This window comes from Quercus lobata, chromosome 2 (genome assembly GCF_001633185.2).
Source record: "Quercus lobata isolate SW786 chromosome 2, ValleyOak3.0 Primary Assembly, whole genome shotgun sequence".
Classification (NCBI taxonomy): Eukaryota; Viridiplantae; Streptophyta; class Magnoliopsida; order Fagales; family Fagaceae; genus Quercus; species Quercus lobata.
The window spans coordinates 89,817,088-89,834,231 of NC_044905.1; the positions used below are offsets into that span (position 1 = coordinate 89,817,088).

The 17,144-nt window shown below is 36.3% G+C and overlaps 1 protein-coding gene across 2 annotated transcripts; it reads left to right on the forward strand.

The window, feature by feature from the left end:
* Positions 1-4,484: 4,484 nt before the first annotated feature.
* Positions 4,485-10,332, forward strand: LOC115977104 (zinc finger BED domain-containing protein DAYSLEEPER). Of its 2 annotated transcripts, none has more exons than XM_031098764.1 (2): positions 4,485-4,876; positions 7,492-10,332. In XM_031098764.1, the coding sequence occupies exon 2, from the start codon at positions 7,510-7,512 to the stop codon at positions 10,036-10,038; it is 2,529 nt and encodes an 842-aa protein (XP_030954624.1). In that variant the 5' UTR covers positions 4,485-4,876; positions 7,492-7,509; the 3' UTR covers positions 10,039-10,332. The 2 variants fall into 2 exon arrangements, with proteins under 2 accessions (XP_030954624.1, XP_030954625.1); XM_031098765.1 differs by having other exon boundaries at positions 7,495-10,332.
* The last annotated feature ends 6,812 nt before the right edge of the window (positions 10,333-17,144 follow it).

A 17,144-nucleotide genomic window follows, 5' to 3' on the forward strand; every position in this document is an offset into this window, starting at 1 on the left:
AGGGTATAATTACGACTTAAGACTCTTTTAAGTTACTACTCCAAATATTTATGTCTTGGAGAATCCCAAACCAATTCCAACTCTCTAACCCTTTTTTTACTTTTTTTTTTTTTTAATTATCTTTTTTCAGTTTATAGGGCATAGTTACGACTTACGACTCTTTTGAGTTACTACTCCAAAAATTTATATCTTGGAGAACCCAAACCAATTCCAACTCTGAACTCTCTAACCTAGGCTAACCGCTTTGTATAAATAGAGAAGACCTCTTCATTTGCAAAGCACAAAAAGAAGTATTTGTAAGGGTTTTTAGAAAAGAGCCATTAGGTGAGTACTAATCATTTCTAGTACGGACCATGTTACTCTAACCTCTCTAAAAGCTCAAGTCTAGTCTATGACTTTCCTAGCATAAACTTGACTCAAAACTAGCCTTCGATCCATTACACACCCAAATCATCAAGAATACATCATTGCTTAATACAAACAGAGAAATATTATGTCCACAATATTTTCATAACAATTATAAGTGATAAGTTGTTACTAGTTGTTATTCCTGGACAAAAAAGTAGTTTTAATAGTAGGTTCAAATGAGAATCAATAACAACTTACCATTTATAATTTGTTGTGAAAATGTTGTGATTTTTGTGAATGTAATACTTCTTATACAAATATCAAAGAGATTCTACCCAAGCTACCCATCCAATCCAATCCAATCAAAAGAGGTGTTGCCCAAGCTTTGATCCAAATTCCAACCAATCCAAACTAAAGAGTTGAACCATCCATGCATTTGAAAAAGTAAGCTAACTTCAATATAAAAAGTGTTTATTTTTTTATTTATTTTTTTTTTAAAGCTAAAATATGGTTAAAATTTTAAGTAGGTTGTTGGAGATCATACTCATGCAATTAATGTGACATGCTTTTAAGGAGATAAAAGTGGTGATGTGAATAATGACGAAAATTTGGCGGGCTGAAAAGTAAAAAAACTTACTCGTCAAACATCATAAAAGCATGCATCATTCGTTGAAACCATGGGTTCTAACTTCTAGTCCATAAAACATGCCTTTAAAGAAACATTTGAAACATGGGTTCTAACTTCTAATCCAAAAAACATGCCTTTAAAAAAACATGAGTTTGAGTTGCAAGTTTCGTTGAAACATGGGTTCCTCATCACACCCCTTAACCTTATTCTCCTAGTTTCGTCTTCCTCTCCTACCAAACAACTTCTCTCTTAAGACAAAATCCCAAGGACTATAAGGGCACATCACATACATGGATCATGGATGACTGGTTTAGTGGTGGGCTGGATTATTCAATAAAAGCTCAAGGTTAACCTCAGCTGAGGAATTTATTACTACTTACCAAATGGGTTAGGCTCAAGGTCCCAATGGAGTTGGTAGCCTCTTGCACGACATGGTTTTGTTTATCAATATTGGGCTTGAAGGCCCAACGTCTTATAGTTTTAACCATTAAAACCATTGGCATTTGGGAGCCCAAAACCATGTAGTCTCGTCCATTTTTAAGGTCCACCGGGTGTGGCCCAAAAAAAGAGACCGAAACAATAATTGAGGAACGAATACTATTAACTTGACATGAATTATATAGTTCGTGTTTATTTTTATTTATTTTTAAATAATACTTATCAAGCAATAAGATCTTTTACAAGAAATATGTCAAGAATGTTTTCAACTGAATTTTCAAAGTTGGAGGCAAAATTGACAAATTATGTTTTAGGAACTAATTTGACAATTGAAATAAAAGTGAATTGACTGAATTAAATTTTAGCCTAAAATATATGTATGTATGTTACATATGCCTTTCATAATTATGAAAGGATCTTATGATGCTGGAATCTAATGACTTAAGTTTACCATAGGATTTAGTCAAAGGATGAAATTCATGCCGACAAAAAGGTATAAGATGGAAGCAACAACAAACTGTCAAACTCTATAGCTATTTTTGCTAAATCACTGGGGATGACAAACATGACTTGTCAGCTTTTTTTTTCTTTTTCTTTTTGTTTCTTTGAAGCTCAGTATTCTGCATTAAAAGATAGAAACAAACAACTACTTAAGAAACTATCACCTTTATAAAAATATTAAATAAATAAATAAAAAAACCTACCTAAACAATTGAGCCACAAATTAAAGATGCTACTGAAAATGAACGGTAAGGTAAATGATAGAAGATCATTGATTAATTACAAATTACAATGGAGTTGCGATTGTTTTACCTTAATCAAATTACAATTTTCACTTATCCCCCCTCCATTTTCAAGATTACTCAATTACATTTTTTTTCACTATCAATTATCAAATCAAATATCACACAAGCCACCGGTTTAAAAGTAGTTAATATTAAAACAATAATACTACAAATATAATCATTTTTACACCTAATTTTATAATTTATTGACTTGTGCGATTGTGAGTAATCAAAGAAAAGTGATAAGTCGTACAAGTTAATAGTGAATAGAAAAATACTGATAAATCACAGTTGTAAATGTTGACAAGTTATGAAATTAAGTGTACGGCGGAATGTCCAAAATTATTCTTTTGAAAAATCAGACAAAAACCCTAGACTCAAGTCCACGTCATTGGCTCCCCACCCTAAAACCTAGCCCAAGCTGTCCTCCATCTCAACTTTCCAGTTATATATGTTAGCAACAACATAAAAGACTGCACCTCTTGAAATAGTCAAGTAGGGCAGCCACTGGGCTAGAAAATTGGAGGGACAAATAAGTGTACTCGAATTTGCTCACACCAGTTTATTTCAGTGTAATTTCACTATCATTCGGTTCATATATCAATTTGACAATGGGCCATAGTTTTTGGATCTTACGTGTGGGCTTCTTGTTGGAGCTGGAATACCTAATAGCTCCAATACTTGATGGATGAACCACCCCACAAGTCACTACTACTCTGTACTCACTACCACCGCCCAATGGCATGATGTACTATCGTGTTAAAAAATGCTCTTGACTATAGTGGTTTTTTGAATTCTTGACTTTAAATTTATTGTTGTGCATCCTAGTCTTCTAGAGAACTTAACTTCACCTTCAACTAATTTTCAACTTTGTGAGTTACAATTAATTGAATTTGTTATTGAATAAAATATTTAGAGTTCAAGTTCCGTCTACTTTAAAAATTCAATTGATATCTTGGCCTGATAATAAAGAGCAATTGTCATGGAACAAATACCATAGTTTAATTCTTATCGTATCTTAAAAAAAAAAAACTAAATGTCAACTTTCACTAAATTGAATAAATATATTACTAAATTAATAATGTATATTGAAATTTGAAAGTTTAGTCTGAATTATTTAAGAGTAATATTCAATTTAGCAAAAGATTGGAATTTTTAAACTACTGCAATTTTTTTTTTCTAAATATTTAATTTCATGACTAAAACATATTACTCGGATTTAGTTGAACTTGGTCTTTCTGCTGAGCAAATCAACTCCTGTATTGAGTTTTTTTTTTTTTTTTTTTTTTTTGAGAAGAAACTCCTCTATTGAGTTGATACTATGTTTCCTTAACAACAGTTACTCTCTCTCTCTCATATACCAATTGCTAATTGACAACCAACATTCGAAATTCTTTGCTATGAGTTGTTACAAAATTTTGACCGTCAATTATGATAATGAAGTAATTCTAATTAATTCAATTGATAAAAATTGTTATTGTTAAATGAAGAAATTGAGATTGAAACAAATCTTTAAAAAATAATCCTATTTTTGTAATGATTCTATGTTAAAAAAGAAGAAGCAATTATGATGGAGCAATTATATATTCAAATCATATCCTATCGATGATAGGAAAATATTATAATGAAACTAATATATTGGAATATGAGACCAGGTTTGAACTTTGAACCTGCATCGTACTGTTTGAAAAAGAAAACAACAAAATGAATGCAAGGATTTGAAATTTGAACCAACAACCAACCTGGTTTGGGCTGAAAATTCTTCTCATTTAAAAAGACAATAATAGCCACTAATTGCTAAGTAACCTAACACAATTCACATCATCACGGGTCAACACTCAAGATGGCCTTTCCTTACTTACTTTCCCAACCCAAGCTAAACCCTAGTTGGGTCAGATCGAATCTGAACCTCACAAGTAGCATCTAAAAACTAAAAGTCCTACAAAGATCAAAAGGGATTCTTGGACACATGATTGGGCTTTTTTTTCTTTTATTAAAAACAAAGAATAATAAAATAAACAAATAAATTCACTCCCCCGAAAAGCAACCACTCTTTCATGTGGACCCCTTTATTGATAAATAGTGATAGTAGTAGTAGTAGTCCACTATATTCGGTGGGCTACACGCCCTACACGTACAAACCCCAAAAACAAAAACAAAAACAAAAAGACCAACAAGTAAAAAACACACTCCCCAATTGTGCCTATTAAGCCAAGCCGAACCACTGGTTAAGAGAGGCTGGGCTTTGTGGTCCGAGCCTATATAGTTATAGAAAGAGAGAGAGAGAGAGACTCAGACTCAAAGACTATGACTGAGACTATGAGTGAGTGATAGTAGTGTGTGAGAGAGCATAATAATAAGTGGTCTGGACCTCTCTCCCAAAAAGTCCAATACCCAAAAGGAAAAAAAATCATCGAGTCCTATTTTTAATCTTTCCCCCAAATTCTTATCCCCGAAAACCAAACCAAACTCAGTCCCAACCACTACCTTTCATTTCGGTCCAGTTAGCTTCTCGGGTTCTTTCCAAGCCCAATCTCTCTCTCTCTCTCTTTCTCACTCTGTGCAAAAACCCTAGATCTCTCGCGGACCTTTGAAGCTCGGAGCTCCGAGCTCTCACGCTCTCTCGTCTCCGATCCTTGATTTCCTCCTCTCTCTCTCTCTCTCTCTCTCTCTTCCGGTAAAAACCCTAACCCTAACCCTAATTTTTCTGCGATTGTGTCTGATATGCTTTTTGCTTTTGTTCCTCTTTGTTATTTGTGTTCAATTTCGTCTTTTCGTTGATTGATTAGCTGGGGTTGTTGATTTATTGTGTGAACTTTTGAAAGTTGCAGATATTAGAAATCGGTTTCGTTTGGGTGTTGAGGATGATGATCGGGTTGTTGTTGATTCATGATTGTGATTACTGGGTTTTTTTATTTTTGATCCGGGCTGATTTTTTTAAAATTTTTTTTTTTTTAATCTTGAATTTGAAGAAGCCCAAATCAAACCCTAGATCTGGTTTTGGTTTTTGTTGTTGTGTTGGTACTGTTTTTAGTTTTAGCCCACTATTGCAAATTACCCATTTAACCCTGACCCTTGTGGGTTCCAATTTTACATTAGATCTAAAAAGATGGACATGATCAAGGTTCAAGCGGACCGTGAGGACTCTTGAGTCTCTATGGAGGTCAAGTTGACTTTTCTCATGTTTTTGAGTGGGCCCATGTGGCCCAAGCCCAGCCCATTATTATTAAGCCATGATAGTATTATATAGTGCTGGACGTTTGTTTGAGCTTTTGAAGTTAGTGGCTCGGACACAATCTGTGTTGGACTTGGGGCGCTTTAAACTGAGAAAGCATATGTAACACAGGTTTGGTTTGCCAAACGCTTTTAGTAAAGCATACTGGGTATGTGAAACGAGTTTGTTATTGATTGTTAAGGTATATATGAGCCGTGTAACTTTCAATATATTGCACAAATCTAAGTCGTCCATGCATATGGGATAATGGGTCCAACAAAAACCCACTTGGGGTCTAGTCCATATCTACATATTTTTTTAAGCAAGTGTAGCCATGTTCTTGTATGCTTGCATTTGTTAAAAACTTGGTTGTTCAAAAAATTGACACAGTTACAGTGTTGAACATTGAACATCACTATAAGACTATAAGTTGTTTAATGTAGAAACTTTTCGGGAACTGATAAACTGGTACAAAGTTATCTCTATTAGTTTATGCATGTTAAATTATGCAAAAATTGCTAAGACGGACTGTCTTCATCCAATGGCTTGTGACAATTAAAAAGCGTTTAGGAAATATTGAAGAAACTAATCTTGGAACAAATTTTTTTGGTGACACTCATGATATTTTCCTTTGTAAGCTGAAAGAAGAAAAGAAACTTAAACAGTTCTCAGTTGTTGTATCTCATCAAGGTTGTTTTAATTAAATTTTCCGAATGCCTTCTGGTTCATTTGTACTTCCCCCTACCCTATGTTCTCATTAACTTATGCGTTTTTTTGGACAAACATATTTGTTTTAAGAGAATGAAAAAGGGGTACAATTCAAGTACAAAAAAGATACAAAAGTACCCCTCAAAAGCTTCAAAACTTAAAAGGTCACAAGCGTTGCAAAAGAACAAACTGACATCTGCCTAGCCTTCCATTGAAATAGCAATCTTAGAACAAAAGGTTATGCTTATTTTGGCTGAGTTCAACACCATCAAATGTTCTACTATTCCTTTCCACCTGAACACACTACATGAGACAAAGTGTGGTTGTGCATTCCAAAATTTGCTATAACATTGCTGTTTAAACCACCCAGCCCAACTAGCGAGAAAGTCACTTCTTCCCTTCTTCATGGTGTTTTTTCATTTTTGTATTTGGGGTACAGCTCCTCTATGTTAAACTAGTTGCCGATATCTGAATGGTACAAATGATTGATGGAGCAATGCTTCACAACTCCCATGCCTAGGATGCTGGGATGAGTGATGACCACTATCCATTTTTGTATTCTTTAGGCTTCTTTGTGTCCTTTGTACATGAAGCAGCCTTTTTTTAATAAAGTTATTTTTACCTATCAAAAAATAAAAAAATTTTGTTTTGTGCTGACTGGTAGAATGTATGTATACCTCATAGTCATCTCATTAGCTTATGTTTTGATGTTTCTTTATATAATGCTTCATTTTCTGCATCAATTTCTAAATTTTTTGATATCTGTACTAAATGTTTCATGTTCTCTCATTTATTGACATGAATTAGTATTTGTACCTTTTAATTAACATAAGCAATGGTACACGTGTGATTGTTTGTTTGTCAAATCCGAAGTTGGCTCTGACTTGTGATATCTTTAGTTTACATCTTTTTGAATGAGTTATCTTCAAAGGTAAATTTTGTCTGTTCACCATCTAGTGTAGCCCCTATGTATAAACTATTAAGTTGTTCTGTGTTCCCTTGGATTGAAGGCAAGTTGTGCTTGATCCCACCTTGCATGCAAGCACTTTCTTGGCTGTGCACATGGGAATTATCTCTTTGTGGTACTTGTTTTCAACTGTTCTTCAGATGATTTTGTCATTAACTTAAAGTTGTATTGTTTTAATATGTTCTCCTTAACTACTAATTACCAAGTTTTGAGCTATATAGTAACATACTCATTAGAATGGTTTCTCTAATGTTTATAGCTCATGTTCTGTGTTAGTGTCTTCCTTGTTTTCTTTTATACAATAGCATTATCTATCTATCCATTAATTCTTTGGTTACATGCTTAACATATATACTTTCTATAGCCATGTTGCTTGTGTAATTTTGGTTTGTGCTGCTAATAGCAGGAATTCACTTTTGCAATGGCAACCCCTGACGAAGAGAAGATTGCAACGCCAGATGAGCATAAGATGGAAACTTCAGATGAGCGCACAAAATCAACCCCAGATGAGCACAAGATGGAAACTTCAGATGAGCAGACAAAAGCAACCCCAGATGAGCAGACAATGACAACCCCAGATGAGCATACCTTGACAACTGAGCAAACACTGGCAACCCAAAATGATCACACAATCTCAAATGAGCACACAATGGAAATGTCAAATGAACACACAGTGACAATCTCAAATGAGCACACAATGGCAAACCCAGATGAGCATGCAATGATAATCTCAAATGATCACACAATGGCAGCCCCAGATGAGCACGCAATGGTAATCTCAAACGATCACACAATGGCGAACCCAGATGAGCACGCGTTGGTCATCTCAAATGATCACACAATGGCGACCCCAGATGAGCAAGCTTTGGTAATCTCAAATGAGCACACAATGGAAACCGATTTTGAGCATACAATGGCAACCCCAGATGAAAACAAGATGATAACAACCACCCCAGAAGTGAACAATGAGCTTCCAAATTCAGAAACACAGCCTAACAAGCGGAGGAAAAAGAAGTCCATAGTGTGGGAGCACTTCACCATAGAAAATGTTAGTGCTGGATGCAGGCGGGCATGCTGTAAGCAATGCAAACAAAGTTTTGCATATAGTACAGGTTCTAAAGTTGCTGGTACCAGCCACCTGAAACGCCACATTGCCAAGGGGACCTGCCCAGCGCTTCTACGTAACCAGGGGCAGAATCAACAAAGCCCATATACCCCACGATCGAGGGTGGGGGGAAGTGGCAGTGCTACTGATCCACCAAAACGACGTTACAGAAGCCCTAGCTCGCCCTACATCACATTTGATCAGGATCGTTGCCGCAATGAGATTGCTAGGATGATCATCATGCACGACTACCCACTTCACATGGTTGAACATCCTGGATTTCTAGCTTTTGTTCAGAATCTTCAGCCCCGATTCAACATGGTGAGTTTCAATACTGTCCAAGGGGATTGTGTTGCAACTTACTTAATGGAAAAGCAAAGCCTTGTGAAGTTTATTGAGGGCATGCCTGGACGTGTTTGCCTTACACTGGATACGTGGACTTCAAGCCAAACAGTAGGTTATGTGTTCATAACTGGACACTTCATTGATAGTGATTGGAAGTCACACAGGCGGATTCTCAATGTCATAATGGAACCATATCCTGATTCAGACAATGCCCTTAGTCATGCAGTTGCTGCTTGCCTTTCTGATTGGAGTTTGGAGAGCAAGTTATTTTCTCTCACTTTTAGTCAGTCACTGAGTGAAGCTGCTCTTGAGACTCTTAGGCCTCTTCTCGCAATTAAGAACCCACTTATCCTCAATGGTCAATTATTGGTTGGTAATTGCATTGCCCGTACCTTCAGCAGCGTGGCAAAAGATGTGTTAGGATCCGGGGAAGAAATAATCAAGAAAATCCGGGACAGTGTAAAGTATGTGAAGACATCAGAATCCCATGAGGAAAAGTTTTTTGAGCTCAAAAGACAGCTTCAAGTCCCCAGTGAAAGGAGCCTATGTCTTGACGATCAATCTCAATGGAATACAACATATCAAATGCTGGTGGCTGCTTCTGAGTTAAAGGAAGTGTTTTCTTGTTTGGATACTTCTGACCCTGATTACAAGGAAGCCCCATCTATGGAAGATTGGAAGCAGGTTGAGACCCTCTGTACATACTTGAAACTTCTCTTTGAAGCAGCAAGCATCCTTACGTACACAACTAATCCAACAGCAATTACATTCTTTCATGAAGTGTGGAAGATTCAGACAGAACTGGTTCGTGCAGTTATGAGCGAGGATCCCTTTGTCAGCAACGCTGCTAGAATAATGCTAGAAAAAACTGAAAAATACTGGAAGGATTGCAGCCTGGTTTTGGCAATTGCCGTAGTTATGGATCCCCGTTTCAAGATGAAGCTTGTTGAGTTCAGTTTCACTAAAATCTATGGTGAAGATGCCCCCACATATATCAAGATTGTTGATGATGGAATTCATGAACTCTTTCATGAATATGTGACACTTCCTTTGCCTCTGACCCCAACTTATGCAGACGAAGGAAATGCTGGAAGCAACATTAAGCAAGAAGAATCCCAGGGTGGAACTCTCCTGTCTGACAATGGACTCACAGATTTTGATGTATACATCATGGAGACTACTAGCCAACAGATGAAATCGGAGTTGGATCAGTATTTGGAAGAGTCTTTGTTGCCTCGTGTGCAGGATTTTGATGTATTAGGTTGGTGGAAGCTAAACAAGATGAAGTACCCAACTCTTTCAAAGATGGCTCGTGATATTTTGTCCATTCCAGTATCTACTACTGGTCCTGACTCTGTATTTGATATGACAAGCAAGGAGATGGATCGATATCGAAGTTCTCTACGACCTGAGACGGTGGAAGCCCTTATATGTGCTAAGGATTGGATGCAGTATGGATCTTCAGAAGCTTCAAACGCTCTTGTGAGAATGGAATATTAGATTCTAGGTTTTTCACTTCTGTCACATTGTGTCTTGTATGATGGTAGGTTGTTGCCATATTGTCTAGTTTCAAATTCGCCATTAGGTCTAGCAATTTGTACCATTCTAAGAATAGTTTGGGTGCTTGGACATATAATTAATTTAGCTTCTAGTTTTAGCTTCAGTTCCATTAAGTATCAGAGTTTGCTGGGTGATAGCTCCTAGTCCAAGAAACGCTGATGTACAATATGTTGAATATGCATTCCCAATAGCATCCATTTTGATTAAGCACTGCATAATTTTGGATTTCATTTAGGATTCAGTTTCGAATTTGATGGCCTTTCTGTACATTCATCTTTGGCTGCTGTGTGGGAGTGCATTGTCTGTAACCAGTGGTAGCTAGCCTAAGCTTACCCTGGTTAGAACTTCGGCCTAGACAAGCAAGCGTTATTCACAATGAGCTATTTACTTCTTTTTTTCTTTTTCTTTTTCTTTTTGGGAAATAAATGACATTGGGTTGCTTTTTCCTTCTGAATGATAGCTGTAGTGCTAAACTTCGAATTTAATAACCTAAGTGAAGCTAGTTGAAGAATCACTTATTACATTTGTATACCCGGGTTTGGCTTGCCTTCAGTACTTTTTTAACTGGAATTTCCTTTTGTTTTAATGAGAAATTGTCACATCATCCACTAATTAAATAAAATGTGAAAATTAAAACTCATTACCACTTACTTTTATATATTTAAAATAAAATAACATGTCCAGTTAAAAAAATACTGAAAATAAGTCAAACTCAATAATCTACATGCCATGTAAAGGATTAATATTCTTGGACTAACTATTCATTGATAAGGTATATAAATATATAATTACTCCTTGGTAACTTACATGGTCAGGCTACTAACTTGAGGCCAAGTCTTTCACGAGAGCATTGAATTTTGGTTACAAATCCTAACTTGGTGTCACATGGTCAATTTTTTTATCAAATTTTCTACTTGTAATGGCCTTAAGTTCCAGACTTAGTTTCAGCCAACACCACACACATTCACTGCAGGAACCTCAAGAACAAATTATTAGGGACACACACTTACACAATACACACTATGTTTACAGGGAACTTACCCCTAACCTTTATTACTTAATCTCAAGTACAAAGGAAACCCTTACAAGTTTGGAGAAATACATAGAATTCTCTCTAAGGCAATTATCTAATCTGTTGTTGACACCCCTAACAGCATTAGGGTCATATACACAGAAATAACTGCTATGACAGTTACTACCTATTAACTGTCTGTGATGATGCCGAAAATCGTCAGTAAGCCGCACAATACTCACGTGCTCAAAACAAGGCTTGCGAAACAACGAGAAAGAAATCCTAGGAGAGTATCGGTGTGGTACCGGCCAAAGACCCTCTGAAGGTTAAGTTAGAGAATTTTTTCACAACTCTAGAATGCTAGAATTGGGGTGAATTATGTGTATCTTGGTTTGTGAGGGTCTCGGGGTATTAATAGTAGTGTAGGATTGACATCCATGCTTTGGTTAAGAGGGTATTTCCTTGTAGGAGAGATCCTCTTTAATTTGCGTATTTTGCGAAGTTCTTTCCTTATAGGACTCTCTTGATTAAGATTAAGCGTGGTGCACATAATATTTCCTTATATGCTTATGCGTGTAAGCCAAGCAAGGCCATGCTAGACTCGTTAGAGGTTCTATTATTCCCTTCAGCTTCCTTCTGTCGGCTTCTTACCTTCATCTACACATTCCAGTCGTCACCTTTAGGTGTTTGACTCCCCAAAGGTGACATCGTCAGCTTTTAGGTAGGGTCGTCAACCTTATCTTTGTCGTTGCTCAGGCTTATGGACATGTGGGTGAGGCTAACAAGTTCATTAGGGCCGTCACCTGTGCCTAATATAGACGAGTTTATCAATTCTACAAAACTTCCCTTATCAATCTAGACCTTGGACAATCTGCCACTTGTGGTCTAATTTAGGACACCTTGAATTGCTATTGTCTTGGTTTCTTATCCACGTTTTTAGCCCTACACAGTAGATTTGAATGTTAGGAAAACCAGAAACTATCTTGATAACTGCTTGGTAACTGCTCCTGCACATCAGCACATACACAACCTATGTCTCAGTAGATCATGAGGCTTCTGCCCGCCATTCAACAGCCTACACAGCATCTAAATAAACATTTTGGGATGATTGGTCTATGCCTAAGCCATCCCCCATCGATTAACATAGCCTACACAACATTCCCACATGTAGTAGCACACACACAAGGTAACTGCCATCAGCCCACTAGCATCTGTCCATGCACTAGGTTAGCACCCACTAGCCCATGCCCTGCACACAAGTCACCAAGCCCACACACAAGCAATTAGCCATCAAGCCACCAATGTCATGCACATCACTCAAAAATTGACACCACATGCTGCCACCCATCTTAAAACCAACTTTGCCCACCATAACCCCAATTTACCATGGCCTTGGGGCATCATATGGAGCAAGGTGTCTCCACATATTGCCCCTTCACACTACTCATCAATCCAACTCAAATAGGGAAGTTGAACATGTCCCCTTTAAAGAGCTGTTAGGAGCATTACTAATCTAGCATGAGAAACCATCAATGTGTTCAGAAAACATAAAGCCATGTGACTAGCCTAATGTTGTCCAAGCACCATCATTTCCCATGCCATCATTAGCAACAAGTAAAGCTCCTAACACGTGGGGAGGTTATATTGTTAACCATGAACTTAGGGATTCCCTAAAGCCATTGGTATTTCATCCAGATAGGGTTGAGAAGCTGTATATGGGCATTAGTGTTAACCTTATTGCTAATATAGCTTTGATCTAGATTTCTAAATCCTAATAGACTTTTTTTTTAGGGTTAGATTTCTATGATCCTGTTTCCACCCTTGATTTAGCTGATGACTAATTATGTTAGTATAAGTTGACAAAATTGCTAAAACCATTGCTGATGAAAGACTCGTTAGAAGAACTACTTTCAGCTACTTTTGATAGATGTGAAATGAATAGCAAACGTTTGGTTTATGTGAAATGAACTTTCCGGATGCTCTCCACCATGCAAATAATGCCAAGTTACTTTTCTACTTTCGACTACTTTTAGATGACAAATGAATAGTAAAAGCGAATTCTTGCTACTATGCAAATAGTATTGATTCCTATTGCTCCCCACAAGGGTTGATTCCCCCTGCTCCCCACTATGCAAATAATGCTTATTTTTGCCTATATATAAAGCCAAAATGGTGAAAAGATCCAAATATAAAAATTGTAGTTTGGATGGAAAGTGTTCTATCTGATATATTTCCTTTTGTTTTGGCTGATTGACCAGCAAGTTAATAAAATTGCCAGACTGATTTGATCCTAAAAATATAATTATAAAAAAATTAAATTAAATAAAATGATAAATACATTTATTTTGTTATATTAATCATTTTAAGTGATGCATTGATTATTTAAGTATAATGAAAATTTGATGTCATTTTTCTAAAATTTATATGAGTAACAATTGATTTAAAATATGGTATTTTTTATTAAATTTTGTTGTTTTAACAACAATTGAAAGAAAGTCTAACAAAAGAAAAAAGAAAAAAAAAAGGCACAATCAAGAATGTAAAAAAATAATTGAAAGATATTTACATTTTTATTTTATCAAACCAATATTTTTTGCATTTTTTAGTAGGCATGAAACATGTGTATATACATCAATCACTATATGAAATTTTAAATTTGTAAGCACATATAGAATGATTAAATCAATATAAAATGCTTATTTATGTGGAAACACTAAAGTTTTTAATCAGTTGAGCTACAAGGCTATTGGGAAAAATTGTTGAAATATTGGAGGAAACTAATAACAAGTGACACTGCATAAAGTTCAAAAACTTTATTATTTCCCACAAGTTTTAAACAATATGCCAACCTTCAATTTGCCTAGAATTATGAAATCTAAGACGTACTCTAGGCTAAAAGTTAAAATGAATATACTCAACACCATATTCATGAAAAATGAAAGGTTATTGTCATTTTTAATTTTAATTTTTTTGATAAGTAAAATGATATATTAATATAAACGAAAGGGAGGCCCAGGCCCTAAAAAAGGCAGAGACAACAATGGGAGAACCAATCCATCAACTTCTTTACAAAAGACCCACAAAGGGATGGAAAAGATGGGTTGGAGTCCACAATTTGGAGAAATACATGCACAACGGGATGATATATAACAAAAAGAGAATTCTGCAATAGAAAACTAAGGAAAAAGGTTGCGTTTGTCCAAGATAATGGAAGAGATTTTCCATGGAGGATCAAAAAATGAGCAAACTATAGACTCAATGACAACCTTAGCATTGCTTTCAAAAATCACAAACTTGAAACCAAGATTTATTGATGTGGACATAGCAAGGCAACTTTGACTTTGCCCCAAACAGGGGATTGAGAAAGTTCCTTTGCTATACAAACTGAGATAATAGTACCAATAAGATCATGGCCAACAATAGTCATGAATGTCGCATTTGGTCTAATGGCAGCATCAAAATTGAATTTGATCCAACCTGTTAATAGGGGCATCATTGAGAGGCAGAAGCGTATATGGATAGCCATGCTTCAGAGTGGGATTTAAAGGATCTATTGGTATTAATAGCAAGCCGATTAAGAGGGTTGGAAAGATCTTCGAAAATCAGTATGTTTTTGCTCCACCAAATTTGGTCACATGTTATTGCAGCTAATAAGGAGAAAGATGGGCCAATTGATGGGTAGAGAACAAGGAGACTTAAAGAATTTAGGATGGACTTAACCCATTCAGATGCTAACTTTGATGGGATGGAAGATAGATTGATGGGATACTTGTGTGCCTCCATACAATAATGGTAAAAGACATTCAAACAAAACATGGACTACCGATTCTTGAGGATGGTGACACTAGGGACAGAATGAATCCAACCCAGCAATTCTTCGAGCTACGAATTCTCTAGGGTGGAGAACATCCCATGCAATTTTCTAAATGTAATATTTAAGTCTTTCATTGAACCCATAATTTCTTCCATTGAACAGCGATAAGGGGACTAGAATTTGAGAATCTGGCATTTGGTCAACTAGGTAAGCTAACTTGACAAAAAAATTTCCACTTGGACATTTTGCCCAAATAATGGAATCTGCAATTGAAGTAAAGGGAATGTTGATTTGTTGAATGGAATGGGCTATTTCATGGTCAAATAGGTTGTGGAGAAGAGCTCGGTTCCACTGTCTAGTTTTAGGAACAATTAGTTCAGATACCAATTTTTGGTCTGGCAGCAAGGTTATGGGAGTTGGGGTGAAGGATGGAATTGAGGGAATCCAATCTATGGAGAGAGCCACCACTAAGGGAATCCATTGTCATTTTTAATTAAGATAGCCTAAATCAAATAACATGAGTTGGAAGTTTTAGATCAAATGCTACCTCTTTAAACTCAAATCCAATCTCATTAAATGGATACATGTTAGAGCCCTCAATTAGCATGACTTTTATCATTGTTCTTCTTTGGACAGCCATTTAGCAAATTCAAGATTTTGACTTTTATATATTTATATGGATGAATAAAGAACTTTATTTCAAAGACACTAAAATGAATAAACAACTTAAGCTTGCAAGGTCAGAACCAAGCAACCCAAATAATAGGTCTACCTTACAAAACAACAAACTTAACAGCTACATACTGAATCTACCACCAATAAACCCATACAAACAAAACAAAATTTGTAGATGGATATGATATATATAGAGCCATTGAACAACACACCTGGATACTTATATGAAGTGTTCACTGCTATTGTGCTTCCTTTTGTTAACTATTTCTCCAAAGTTTGAGAAGTCCAATATCTGAGCCACAATGTTCACAATGTAGCTTCACAAGAAACATGTTTGTCTTGTTACATCCACCTAGTGGCATTAAGCTAGTCACTTCATTAACCCCAATTTTGGACAAAAATCCAGTGGCCTTCCTCTGGCCCTCCATGACTTGAACAGCACATAACCGACAAAAAGCTTCTAGTTCCTTAGGGTCTTTCGAGTCTGCTCTTTCATCATGACTACCACCGTCCATTGATTTCTTCTGCTTAACCATTTTTGCTACAACTTCCTTCTATACTCATTGAGGCATTTAAACAAACAGTTTGGGTGCATATCATAATCAGTTAGGCATGCCCACATGAAAAATGCAAAGTAAACTCACATATATCCAAATACAACAAAGGTAGTAAGAGAAACAATGGTATTACACGAAGGATCAATAAACCCACATACTAGAGTCATGGAAAACACAACAGAGAACCACACACAAACGTTGAATACAAAAACCACACACAAATGGTTAAACACAAAAAACTACAGATTGATGAAGCCTCATGGTAAACAACTTACCCATGAATGCAGAGACCCACAGTGGTGGCAAGGATGTCCTAAGCGGAGAGAAGGTGAGCTTGAGCGTTTGTTGAACAAAGGAGATCTTTTCTTTTGGTTCTGCATAATGGGTTTGCTTTCATCAACTGGTGTGCTCTGTTTTGATAGCTTTGTGGTTGGTGGGTAGGTGAAAGACATTGAAGAGGATTCGGACAGAGCATTGAAGGGGATTGAAAGCATTTTGCCACTAGTAGTTGAAAGAAAAAGCAAAAAGGTGAAGAGAATGGAAATAGCCGTTTGGATTGAACTACGCACCGTTTTGATGATTTGATTCTCCAAGCTTCTTGTGCGATGAACAGCACACTCCAAAGTCATGAACAGTACGCGCAAAAGGCTTGTGCATTTATTGTTTCAGCTCTTGGAATGAAACGGTGCGTAGAGATTAAACGGTGTCCATGAACAATGTTTCACACGTGTTTGGATTAAATGAAAAGGTGCATATAGAGAAAACTTGTGTTTTAGCCTTGCGTTTCCTCAGCTTCAGCGTGCGCGTGGGTCCCAGCAATAAACATTGTTGCAAAACGTAAATACCGGATTAAATTGAATCCAAACGGGTACATAGTTTAAATTGTACAACACACTACTGGAAAAAAAAAAAAAAATTGTTTATTATTATTGAAACCTAACTCCGTGTTACACGCTCCCATTTAATTTTTAAAATTTTTGTGCCAAGT